General features: G+C 42.5%; 1 protein-coding gene across 1 annotated transcript in view; it reads left to right on the top strand.

The window, feature by feature from the left end:
- The window catches only part of LOC133151624 (syntaxin-3-like), a 40,709-nt gene extending 26,732 nt beyond the window's left edge, over window positions 1-13,977 (top strand). Inside the window, exon 10 of the mRNA XM_061274808.1 lies at window positions 13,900-13,977. Coding sequence (XP_061130792.1) covers window positions 13,900-13,977 — 78 coding nt within the window. The remainder of the gene's footprint in view (window positions 1-13,899) is intronic.
- The last annotated feature ends 232 nt before the right edge of the window (window positions 13,978-14,209 follow it).

Here is a 14,209-nt window from a genome sequence, read left to right as displayed (position 1 = left end):
AAACAGTGAAGAGTTCATTCAGGGAATATATGTACATAAATTCTCAAATGGAATTTAATACTTTTTAATACCTTTTTAATACCATCACAATAATTCTTAATACCAACATGACTTCTAGCTGCAATTCTGACAACCTTTTGTCACAATATTTTTTTAATACCAACACAACTTTGAGTTGCAACTATGACAACCTTTCAAACTTCAGGGATAGGGATTACAAATAAAGTTACAGATTATTGTATTTTCTCACGCAACTTTCTGAGTGGGTAAGTGCAATGAAAGGACAAAATGTTTTTTCATTGTTAAAGGTAGAAAGAGGACATCCCACTGTTGCAATATAGAGGATTGATCTTAGCCTACAACTATGGCATTACATTTTCCTTAAGTAAAACATCAGAGATGAAGTTAGAAAAATTATATTTTCATAAACTATTGTATTCTGTATATTTATTATTTATTGTTGTTCACTCTCTTACAACTGGAAATTATGTGCTGTGACAGATCATATATCTTTGCAGGACCCAGGAATTTGAAACCAAAATATCTTGAAATCACACAGTCATTCTCTAAAACCCTAATGTGTATGTTCATTTTTTCTCTGTGTCACTCGTAACTCGCTTCTTCTTCTTGAAGTATGACGCTAAACAAAACTTGATTACGTAGCCAGTCTGTCCTTGCTGCACGCAAAGCTTTTGGCGATTGGTGGGGAGCTGTGGAGGTTTGCGGTGATGTAGCCGTCCCACTACTGCAGAAGATTGAAACGTTAAACTGCCCACCCCGTCGATGTATCCTTAATAGGGGTGTAACGATTCATCGATACACATCGATTAATCGATATAATGCGCTACGATTTGTTGGCATCGATGCTAAACGTAAACATCGATCTATATCGCCCGTTTTTGACCTCGGACATTAGACGCGACTTTATTTTGAAATCCAGTTCATTGTTGCTTGCTTCCTCTTTCCGAGAGCAGTGTGCGGCGTGTTGTGAGCAGAGCAGGCACGTGAAAGGGGAGCCGACAACTACGCGGCTCCCGGGCTGGTGCTATGGCTAGTGTCCAAGAAGACGAGGAAATTCGCTCCCCTTTGGGCTTCAACTCATTCGTTTGGAAGCACTTTGTAATTTCCTAAATAAAGAGTTTGCAGTACCTTGTTGATTTTGCGTATGAATAGTTATAAATCAGGATATTGTTCTATATCGATCGTAAAGCACTATATCGTGATGTATCGTGAATGAATCACAGCAGGCTTTAAGATATCGGCAAATATCGTATTGTGATTCTTTTTATCGATATGATATCGTATCATGACAAAACCCGCGATTTACACCCCTAATCCTTAACTGTTGGCTAGAGTTTGACTCCATGCACGACGTGACGGCATTCAGCCTCATCCAGACAATATTCACTTTTTTTTTTTTTTTTTTTTTTTTTTTTAAATAGAGTACCCTAATTTTCGGACTAAAAGTTGCTCCGGAATATGGGTTGCATTAACCATAAAATGCACAATAACGTGAAAAAAAACATATGTAAATCGCTCCGGAGTATAAATCGCATTTTGGGAGAAATTTATTCGACAAAATCCAACACCAAGATTAGACATGAACAAGCAACAACAGGCTAAACGATAGGTATGCTAACGTGACATAAACACAAACGAAGAGCTGAGAACGGGCCTGACATAACATTCAGAGTTATTCAAATAACTATTACATAAATAACACGTTTATAAAGATAAGATAAAATAAGATAATCCTTTATTATTCCCTCAATGGGGAAACTCCTGTGTAAGCAGCAGTACACTTAAAATATACACACACACGCATGCGTGGAAGGGGGTAAAGGATTTAAAAAAGTAAAGTAAAAGATATATATAATTTAAAAAAATATGGACAGTATATACACAATATACAGTGGAGATAAAAAAAATATTAGATAAAAAAATAGTGCAAATGAAGAAAACAACTGTGCAAAAAAAAGCAGGTAAAAAGAGTATGAGGTAGACAGGTATTGCACATATGATTGCACATACGGTTATTGCACATTATTGCACTTAATATTGTCCGTTAGCTACAGTGATTAGCCTGGTTGTACAGTCTGATGGCAGCAGGGAGGAAGGACCTGCGATGCCTCTCGGTGGTGCATCGTGGGTGACGAAGCCGGTCACTGATGGAGCTCTCCAGGGTTCTGACAGTCTCATGAAGGGGGTGGGAGACGTTGTCCTTGATGGAGGACAGCTTAGCCACCATCCTCCTCTCCCCCCCACCTCCACCTGGTCCAGACTGCAGCCGAGGACAGAGCCGGCTTTCTTCACCACCTTGTCCAGCCTCTTCCTCTCCGCTGCAGTGATACCGCTGCTCCAGCAGACCACCCCATAAAAAATGGCAGACGCCACCACAGAGGAAGGTCCTCAGGAGGCCGTCCCTCACTCCGAAGGACCTCAGTCTGCGCAGCAGGTGGAGTCTGCTCTGGCCCTTCTTGTATTGGAGGATGGAAGTGTTACCACACTGAGTGTTACCAGTCCAGTCCAGTTTATTGTTCAGGTGAACACCCAGGTACATGTAAGAGTCCACAATCTCTACGTCCGTTCCCTGGATGTTCACCGGCGAGGGGGGGACTTTGCGCCGGCTGAAGTCCACCACCAGCACCTTTGTTTTTCCAGAGGTAATCTGGAGGCGGTTCCGCTGGCACCAGTCCACGAATCTGTGATTCAACCCTCGGTACTCCGTCTCGTCTCCGTCGTTAATGAGACCGACGATGGCGGAGTCGTCCGAGAACCTCTGGAGGTGGCAGGTCGATGTGTGGTGGGTGAAGTCAGCTGTGTGGATGGTGAAGAGGAGGGGGGCCAGGACGGTCCCCTGTGGAGCTCCTGTGTTGCAGACCACCGTGTCAGAAACACGGCCTCCTGTCCTCACAAACTGTGGTCTGTTTGTGAGGAAGTCCAGGACCCATGATGTCAGCTGCTGGCAGGCTCCAGCATGGTGCAGTTTGTTCCCCAGCAGTTCTGGCTGGATGGTGTTGAAGGCAGTGGAGAAATCATAAACATGATCCTCACAGTGCTTCCAGCCCGCTCCAGGTGGGCCAGGGACCTCTGCATGAGGAAGATGACGGCATCCTCAAACCCCGATGCTCGGCCGGTAGGCGAACTGCAGGGGGTCGGCGGAGGAGCTCACCAGGGGGCGCAGGTGGTGGAGGACCAGCCTCTCCAGGGTCTTCGCCAGGTGGGATGTCAGGGCCACCGGCCGGTAGTGGTTGAAGTCACTGGGACGAGATGACTTGGGCACCGGTACCACGCAGGACGTCTTCCACAGCTGTGGTACCCTGTGCAGTCTGCAGTTGGTCTTCCATCCTCCTCTTGTAGTTGCTCTTCCCCTCCCTGATCTTCTTCTTCAAGTCCCTCTGCACCGTCTTCAGCAGGTCCCTGTCTCCTGATTTACAGACCCTCCTTTTGTCCCTGAGCAGGTCTTTATTCTCAGGGGTGATCCAAGGTTTGCTGTTTGCAAAAACTCTGACTGTTTTGGTGGGTATGGTGGAGTCTACACAAAAGTTAATGTAGTCTGTGACACAGCTGGTGAGACCGTCGATGTCGTCCCCGTAGTCCTCACAGAACACGTCCCACACCGTGGTCTCAAAACAGTCCTGAAGAATCTCCAGAGATTCTTCAGACCAGATCTGTCTGGTGTGGGTGACTGCTGGTTGCCTGTGCACCAGAGGCTGATACAGGGGGAGAAGGTGGATCAGATCGTGATCAGATTTTCCAAGGGGGGCGAGGGGGGATGATGTATATGCCTCCTTAAGGTTGGCATAATAAAGGTCCAGTGTTTTATTTCCTCTGGTGCTGCAGGTGACATATTGGCTGAAAGTTGGAAGTGTGGATGAAGGAGAGGCATGATTGAAGTCCCCGGTAATAAGGAGGAGGGCATGTGGATGCTGTGTTTGCAGCCTGCTTACACTGCTGTGCAGGACATCGCCGGCCATGTGTAACTCCAGTTCATTAAATTCATCGATCGTCCTTTATGTCAACAATGCACTTCAAAATATTCCACAGGCCCATATAACGATATATAAATTATATATCAAATAACTATTATATAAGCAATAATATTATCAAACCATCTGTGTCACTCCAAATAATTAAATCCATCGATCCAATTCCTCGTCCTTTGTCAACAACGCCGCGCGTGCGCCCTGACGTCAGCCTCGTCGTTATTCCACAGATCTAGTATATAGCTATATTGTAGCGTTAACAAAGTACAAGGAAAGACGTGGGTTTGGTAAACGGCTCTTTATTGAACAAAACAAGAGTTCAACGAGCCAATAACTACTGAACTGCAACGATAAAAACATATACAAGTTACTACACGAAATTAAATATATCAAATAACTATAACATAAATAGTTCACCACCACGCGGCCCCAAGCACCGGCGTCGACTTTCCATCCCCGGAGGTGGCACTTCCAGCCACGGAAGTGGAAGAGAGCTCCATAGAATAGGACCGGGCGTGCGTAAAAGCCATGTCCGAGCCCCATCCACCGTCCCCGGACAGCCACCCGGCCGAGCGCCGACCCCCGACTTCCATCCACGGAGGTGAAAGAGGGCTCCGTAGAGTAGGACCGGGCGTGCGTAAAAGCCATAATAGTTTTTCAAACCTTCTGTGTCACTCCAAATCATTAAATCCTTCAAACTCTTCGTCCTCCGTGTCACTTACAAACAAAGCCAGTAATGATGCCGGTAGTACGTGGGGCCCTTCGTCATCTTCGTCATCCCGTGATCGAATCTTTGTCCTTTATGTAAACAACCGCCGCGCCACTGACGTCACTTGAAATTCAAATTACAGTAATCCCTTGCTACATCGTGGTTCATTTATCGGAGTTTCGCTTTTTTTTTTTTTTTTTTAAATTTTGAAAATTTGTGAAAAAATTCACATATAAGTCACTCCTCAGTATAAGTCGCCCAAACTATGAAAAAAAAAACTGCGACTTATAGTCCGAAAAATACAGTATATACACTAGTATATACCAGGGGTCCCCAAACTTTTTCCTGTGAGGGCCACATAACCTTTCCCTTCTCTGATGGCGGGCCGGTGTCAGTTTGTAACAGAAAAAGTGTGACGATCGTAGGGGAGCTTAAAAAATTTATTGTTTTCCAGAAAGCCACACATAACCAAATAACGGTTATTTAATAACCCTTTCCAGGTTCTTTACAGAAAAAAAGTCAGGAAAACAGGAAATAAATAATAACTAAATAACTCTCTCTGGGTTCTTCATAGAAAAAAAACCATGGAACATTAACTTTCTGTTGTGCCATGCACAATCTTAACAGATAAAAGTTCAGCTCAGTTGTCAGAGCAGAACCTCTCTGACACATATGAGCAGTCTCTTAAAGTTCTTGTGTTCCTTCCTTATAATCCTTTTGTAGGTTGCAGTAGGCTTGTAGACACCGCTGTCTTTTTTGTTAAAGTTTGATAGTGCGTCATAGTCTGGAGTAAAATTTGTTGTGGCTATTCTTAGGCGAGATCCGAGGTGTTGGTCCATTTACCTCGATCTTTGACGGGTAGATGTTGATGTGGCTGAACGTCACGTCGCGTACGTCGAGCCAAATTGGCCACTCTCTTTTAAACCCTCGGCACTGTGTTCACCTTGCTTTTCCTTGGGCGACATTTTAACGGAAGGATTCCAGGGGAAGGTTTGTGGGTGACTTTAGCGCAAAACTGCATCTGAAAGCTCAGCGCGCAAATTACAAGAATGCTGTCGTCACAGCCCACGCTCTAAATTCGGGACTGATACAAATAGAGCGCGAGTGCGCCATGTCCGTACACGCACTTGTGAGTGTGCACCGAGCTTTCTGACACGGCTTCCGGTAGTAAATGCGCAGGCGAGCGCTTCCCCATCTACTGAGGAAACGCAGTCATTGCAGGCAAAATGAGCAAAAAAAAAAGTTTAATAATACAATTTGTTCAGGGTTGGTGGGCCGGATTAATCGGGCCCGTGGGCCGTATCCGGCCCGCGGGCCGTAGTTTGGTGACCCCTGCTATATACAGTAATTCCTCGCTACATCGCAGTTCGATTATTGCGGTTTCAGTACATTGCGGATTTTTCCCCCCCAAAAAATATCACAAATTCAAAATAAACCTACTAAATTGAGGAATTATGGCACGAAAGTTTCCCACACGCCATCAGAAGGCAGGGAGTGTCCACACAATTGCAGTACGTACACTTGTACCTTTTTATAAAAAAATGCCGTTATAATAATAAGAGTTCTAAAAACATATTTACAATATTGTACCGTGTTATAAAAACGTTGTCTAATAAAAGGGTTCTAAAACCATATTTACAGTATGTACACTTGTACTTTGTTATTAAAAAATTGTGATAATAATGAAAGAGTTCTAAAACATATTTACAGTATGTATACTTTAGCTACATATACATGTCACACACACACACACGTGCACACAAACGCACACACACACACACACACACACACACACAGACACACACACACGCACACACACACACACACACACATTTCATATTTATACATTTTCTCATGTCATTTATACTATGTATTTGCATGTTTGAAACTATTCTTTGATGTTCTAATGATAACATTAATGTTCTAAAGATTTTTTACCATGTATAATGCGCCCCCATGTATAATACGCACCCTAAAAATGGCATGTCGATGCTGGAAAAAAGCCTGTACCCATGTATAATACGCACCCAAATTTCTTTTTTTTTTTTTTTAAGTCCCAATGATCGTCACACACGCATCTTGGTGTGGTGAAATTTGTCCTCTGCATTTGACCCATCCCCATGTGATTTTGATCCATCCCCTGGGGGAGAGGGGAGCAGTGAGCAGCAGCGGCGCCGCGCTCGGGAATCATTTGGTGATCTAACCCCCCAATTCCAACCCTTAATGCTGAGTGCCAAGCAGGGAGGCAATGGGTCCCATTTTTATAGTCTTTGGTATGGTCTACCAAATACTATGGTCTTTTTTTGGTCTTAACTAGGGTGGATGTATTTTTTTTGTTGGCGTTGATTTCTCCGACTGCCCGTAAAAGCACCACCGCGATCAGTTTGTTTAAAATGAAAAGAGGAAAGTGACGTGCGGACATGTGAAAAAGGCGGCTCTGTATGGGAGAGAAGTTGAAGAGGAATAGAAACACCCTTGGAAACCAAAACTTGCCCCTCGTCGTGACTCGGAGCCGCAACAAATGTTTCAGATTTGTGTAGGGTACATTGTGACAGCAAAAGAGCAGGTGATCGAGCAAGCGTCTGATACGAGAGCATTGCGTTCGTATGGAGCGTGTTTGAAGTGAACAGCAGAGACAAAAGGTGTGAGGTGTTGTGAAATAAAATATTACCTGTAATACGCATTTTGTTATTTGCTGATTGTATTAATTAATCCATAGTGTGCATGCGCAGTGATACTGCCTCCGTATGACGTCCACTCCGCGATGGAGATTAAAAAACGAACAATATTTGACAATAACACAGGTTTCTGTTCCTGTCTTTGGTAATGTCACCCTGTCTTTTTGTTCCACGTCTTTGTCGGTCAGTCCTATTGTTGGTTTTGTTAGAGAGTTATGTTAGTTTACCAAGTCTGTGTTTTGAGTTCCTCCAATGAACCCTGGTCCAAGCTGCACTTGGTCGCCCAGCTCCTTTCCACACTCCATCTGTGACAAGATTTTCTTCAAAGATTGTTGTACCATGATTTTCTTACAAAATAAAATAATAATAAAATAAAAAATATATTAAAAAAAATTGTACCCATGTATAATGCGCACCCCAGATTTTAGGACAATAAATTAGTTAAATTTTGCGCATTATACATGGAAAAAACGGTATGCACTTGTATGGTTTAATATACACTTATTGATACACAAACATTGTATGTATGTTAAGAAAAGGGTGACACTACTTTGCGGATCTTCACATATTGCGGGTGGTCTTGGAACCAATTATCCGCGATAAACGAGGGATTACTGTACACTATATACAGACAATAAGCCTCTCGGTTGTTATCAATAACTGGCCTAAGCCAGTCTTTAAATATAGCGTCATCCAGTCAGATATCGAAAAACGTACATTTCCCCATGACTTCATTTTGCCTCCATTACCAGGGAATATTGTGTAGGCACGAATTAATGTGATGACGTTTTTATCGTGCACGCAAACTGATAGACGAAATTGGACTTTATTTTCCGGTTGTTGGCATCCACAGCAGTGCATTAACGCCGCAAACTACAACATACTGTAGGACACAGGTCCTGCTCGCACATACTATGATTTAGTACATAATAAATGAAATTACGTGATTTTTAGAGAATAGGCCTTACAGGTGGATAGCTGTTCAAAAATGTAATACCTCGTCAGATGGCGTTTACTACTTTATCATACTTTTTAATGGCCTTCATTTACGATCTTGTAATACCTTTTACAACCCCGCAGATACCCTGTTCACTTCAAACATGCTCCATGCGACCGCAATGCTCTCGTATCAGACAAGGCTTGCTCGATCACCTGCTCGTTTGCTGTCTGTCACAATGTACCCTACACAAATCCGAAACATTTGTTGCGGCTCCGAGTCACGACGAGGGGCAAGTTTTGGTTTCCAAGGGTGTTTTTATTCCTCTTCAACGTCTCTCCCATACAGAGCCGCCTTTTTCACGTCCGCATGCGTCTTTCCCGTGCGCGCACGGAGCGCGGTGGTGCGTTTACGGGCAGTCGGAGAAATCAACGCCAACAAAAAAAATTACATCCAGCCTAGTTAAGACCATACCAAAGACTATAAAAATGGGACCCATTGCCTCCCTGCGTGTGTGACGATCATTGGGACTTAAAAAAAAAATATATATATATATATAAAAAAATTTTAAAAATTCATAAAAATTGGGTGCGTATTATACATGGGTACAGGCTTTTTTCCAGCATCAGCATGCCATTTTTAGGGTGCGTATTATACATGGGGGCGCACTATACACGGAAAAAAACAGTAAACGACCATGTTATTGCTGTACGACTTAAAATGTCACTCTTGGGTTTTTTTGTGGTCGCAAAAGTAACATAGAAGTGTAATTATGGAGCTAGGTGATGTAAATTGCTGGTTGAAATTGGGTGGGATGAGATAAAAAAAATTGTTAACCCTAACCCATTTTGGCAAGTCATGTGTTAACTGCGTGAAATGAAATTGAGATGAATGCTGACAATGTACTAGCCGAAAAAAAGAAACAATTTTGTGATAAAGACATAAGGATGGCACAGTCTTTGTAGACTGCAATGGTTGATGATGTGCTCCAGAGTTGAAAGAATATGGTGTTTTTTGTAGTGTGGGAAAGGTTTATGGTATGGGAGCTGAGGGCACCCCAATTGCCATTTGCCTCGTATCACAGTTAGTATTGGCCTGAATATAAGACGGTGTTTTTTGCATTGAAATAAGACTGAAAAAGTGGGGGTTGTTTTACATTCGGGGTCTAGACATTATATCCATTCACAACGCTAGATGGCGCCAGATATCTTTAAAGCGGATGCTGAACATAACTCCCCAGGCAAATGCAAACCCCTGTCACAAAGAAGAGAAATAAAAATAGCTGTTAGAAAGGTTCCTATGATGTTAAAATTTTGGAAAGTTACGTCACCGCGCCTTAAGTCTCGCGTAAATTACCTCAGCTTATCGCGATTGTTGGATCTTGTGCGCAGTGGTAAGTTAAAGGTTGCTGGTATCGACTGAGTATGTTCTGTGATTGTGTGCGTCTTTGACACAAAGTGAGTATATACATTTCATTGTGACTACTGTCTACTGTTGTGCAGTTTGTTTCGTGTGTACGCCGTTTGATTGATAGCTTCGGTGCGCTCCTTTAAGTTTTCCTCGCATCGTACGAGTAGCCGTTACCCAACGGCACGGCGACAAACGATCGCCAGCAAATGTATTTTGGTGTCTCGATGACTTTTGTTTGGTGTGTTGCTGAGAGTATTTCATTTATGGTTATTTAGTATGGTGGAACCGTTACGTGCAGTTAGTAATGTAATGTATGCCGTCTACTAGTGTTGTGTGACGTCAGAAGTTGAGCGTTGACTTACGTGCTGTATTTCTGTCTGTTGCAGACCCACACACACACACACACACACACACACTACACACCACACACCCTTCACACGCTTCATACAATAATCACACACACAAGAATCACATTCACACACCCAAAGACTCACCCATGTACACTACACACACTTGCTCTCACATCCTTGCGACCAAATGTGTGCCTATACCCTTTTGCCAGTTTGCCTGTATGCCCCTATGAGCCACAGTGCCTTTTACTTTTTTGCCAATAATTCAGTAAAGCAATCAAAACTGAATCATGTCTTCCCTCCTGTGTTCTGACCGACACCCGGGGGCAAAAAGAGCATAACCCTCCAACCCCCTACACCAGGGGTCGGCAACCTTTTTTACTCAAAGAGCCATTTGGGCCCGCCCCCCAATGAAAAGAAAGCACCCGGAGCCACAACCCATTTTGACATCATTATATGTATATATTATGCATGTATATATTATGCTATGTACAAAAAACTATTGCATTTATGAAAATGAAATCAACGAACTGCTGCAGAGAACACAGAATTTTATTTCTGCATGTAACAAAAAGCATTTTACACTTGGTTGATGCTTAATTTCAAATAAAAAGTCTATTTGAGTCCTCGTATTTAAGAAATAAAAATCCAAACTTACCCAACCCACTGAACAATAAATGCAAACTGCCTGCAGTCACCTGTCCTCTTATTTATGAGATAAAAATCCAAACGTATCCAAATGTTATCCACCAGCACTGAACGAACAATGCAAACCAAAAAAATGCTGCTTCTGTCCCATCGCGTGTACTGGAGTGTGCAGCCAGTTGTCCTCCTGAATTAAAAAAAAGGACTACTTCACTTAATATATATTTATCACGCTGGTAGTGTGCTGGAAAAATGACGGCTGCCAGACGTGAGGGACGTCAGGAATTCGAATGTTGCACATCGGCGGATGTGACGCATATTTTGGGCGGTAAAAATATTAAAAACGTTTAATTTTAATGTTACAAGTTTACCATAATCTTCAAATTCACAATTATATTTTAAAATGAACAAACTAAAATAAAATTTAATTTTTATAAAATACTCATTATTTTCCAAAGTCACAGGGAGCCACAACAGAAGGATGAAAGAGCCACATGTGGCTCCGGAGCCATGGGTTGCCGACCTATGCCCTACACAGTCCTCAGACTCCCCAACAATAGCGGTAGCAGTTTTGAATTATTTTATTGCAATGTTTTTCCTTATTCAGATTTGTTTCAAGACTACAGTTACAGTTAGACTTCACTTTGATGGTTAAGGTAGTTATTGCAATTTTGTTGTTTTATCACAGTAGATTGGTTTATTTACATTTCAAAAACCCGAAGCCATTCATTTACAAATGTGATTGCACTTTAGTTTACATATTTAAATGTTCAGATATTAAGATGTGATACAGTTTTTACATGATTTGAATGAGGCAAATTAACATGCTTTTTCTCTCGACTTTATTCTTATAATCCTTTGTTTCAGATGTACCGTAATTTTCGGACTATAAGTCGCTCCGGAGTACAAGTCGCATCAGCCATAAAATGCCCAAAAAAGTGAAAAAAAAACATATATAAGTCGCTCCGGAGTATAAGTCGCATTTTGGGGGGCAATTTATTCGACAAATTCCAACACCAAGAACAGTTATGAACGAGCAACAACAGGCTAAACGATAGGTATGCTAACGTGACATAAACACAAACGAAGAGCTGAGAACGGCCCTGATGTAACATTCAGTTATTTAAAAAAAACTATTACATAAATAACACATTTATAAAACCATCTGTGCCACTCTAATTCATTAAATCCATCCATCGTCCTTTGTCAACAATGGGTGCGCGCCGCTGACGGCGCTTGCACTTCAAAATATTCCACAGCCCCATACAACGATATATAAATTAGAAATCAAATAACTATTATATAAGCAATAACATTATCAAACCATCTGTGCACTCTAAATCATTAAATCCATCGATCAAATTCCTCGTCCTTTGTCAACAACGCCACGCGTGAGTCCTGACGTCAGCCTCGCCGTTATTCCACAGATCTAGTATATAACTGTATTGTAGCCTCAACAAAGTACAAGGAAAGACGTGGGTTTGGTAAACGGCTCTTTATTTAACAAAACAAACTTCCAGGCAAGTGGCGGGGTGGACTTCCAGCCACAGAGGTGGAAGAGAGATCTATAGGATAGAACCGGGCGTGCGTAAAAGCCATGATCGAGCCCCATCCACCGTCCCCGGACAGCCACCCGGCCGAGCGCCGGCCCTCGACTTCCATCCACGGAGGTGAAAGAGAGCTCTGTAGAGTAGGACCGGGCGTGCGTAAAAGCCATGTCCGAGCCCCATCCACCGTCCCTGGACAGCCACCCGCCGAGCGCCGGCCCCCGACTTCAATCCACGGAGGTGAAAGAGAGCTCCGTAGAGTAGGACCGGGCGTGGGTAAAAGCCATAATAGTTTTTCAAACCTTCTGTGTCACTCCAAATCCTTAAATCCTTCAAACTCTTTGTCCGCCGTGTCACTTAGAAACAAAGCCGCTAATGATGCCGGTAGTACGTAGGGCCCTTTGTCATCTTCGTCTTCCCGTGATCAATCTTTCTCCTTTATGTAAACAACCGCCGCACCGCGCCACGCCACGCCGCGCCGCACTGCTGACGTCACTTGAAATTCAAATTACAGTAATCCCTTGCTACATCGCGGTTCGTTTATCGCGGTTTCACTTTTTTTTGGGGGGGGGGGGGGACATTTTGGAAAGAAAACACATATAAGTCGACCCCCCCACCCAAACTATGAAAAAAGTCAAAGTCAAAGTCTGCTTTATTGTCAATCTCTTCATGCCAAGACACAGAAAGAAATCGAAATTACGTTTCCCCTATCCCACGGTGACGAGACACAGTGCACGATAAACATACAAGTAAACAACGCAAAATAAAAACAAGAAGGCACAAACAATGAACAATAAGAGTGATGAATAAATAATAAATAAACAAATAACACAGTAAATAAGAGGAGCAAAACGGAGCAAGAGTGCACAGCAGACAGTCAGAACAAAGCGCAAAAGTACAGGACACTACGCAGAAGGCGGGAGAGAGTTCAGGACCCTAACAGCCTGTAATTATTTTCTGTATAAAATTAAATTTGGTGTTACAAAAGTCTTTTTTCAAACTTGAGTCTTGAAAAAGAGTGGGGGCCGTCTTATATTTGGGGTCGTCTTATATTCATGCCAATACGGTAATTATTTGTGTCTAACCTCTTCAACGCGTGTTCATTTTCTTCTAAGGAAAAAATATTCACACAAATCAAACTCACATCTAACTAGTTAAAATTCAGCTGATTATATTACATCTGCTTTCAGGACAAAGGTTTACAAATCAGTACTGGGCTTTTCTCTCCGACAGTGACCCAATGCAATATCAGGAAAACGAGTAAGGAAGTTCTTTGTAGTGTTTATATTGAGTCGAGTTGCGCTGCACACGAAGGTGGGGGCCAGTTCATTTTCCATTGGCGTCCGTCCAACTGTCTAATATTCTGTGGACTTTGAAAACTCAGTCAAAATCCAGTAAGATTGGTATTTAGGGGGTTGCGCCAGTGAAAATGACTGGTATCAAATGAGTTCATGGGATTTGCATTCATTTCTGTTCAGTACAAGTTGCTTTGCGATACAAATAATTGAAGTTACACACAATAAACAGAACGAGGTAAACTTATAAGTCAAGTATGTCAATCATAGATGATGTTATGGATATTTCTTTGTTGTATACTTACATGTTTTGTGTTTGTCCTTCTCTTGCATGCTGCGAAGAAACAAATGATGATCTTCTGTTGCTGTGTATTATTGGCTGTCATCCTAGGTTCATTTGTCTACAGTTTTATCAAATAAACACTGAATATATCTTCTTCGACTTGCTAAGTCTAAAACAAACGAAGAGTTACCATAGATGGCAGAGAAAACTCCTAGGACTGTAATTTGCTTTAACTGTATTCTGTCTTTTTATTCAATTAAAGACCCCAGAAAGCAAATTTTGATATTTCTTTCTTAATTCGTTCTGTCGCGGGGACCTGCGCGCCTCGAAGCGAGCCACAAGGAAAAGGCGCATATGAACGGGAACACG

Source organism: Syngnathus typhle, linkage group LG3, assembly GCF_033458585.1.
Source record: "Syngnathus typhle isolate RoL2023-S1 ecotype Sweden linkage group LG3, RoL_Styp_1.0, whole genome shotgun sequence".
In the NCBI taxonomy this organism is placed as follows: Eukaryota; Metazoa; Chordata; class Actinopteri; order Syngnathiformes; family Syngnathidae; genus Syngnathus; species Syngnathus typhle.
Note: the sequence above shows the minus strand (reverse complement) of the source record. Positions and strands in the feature narration are given on the sequence as shown.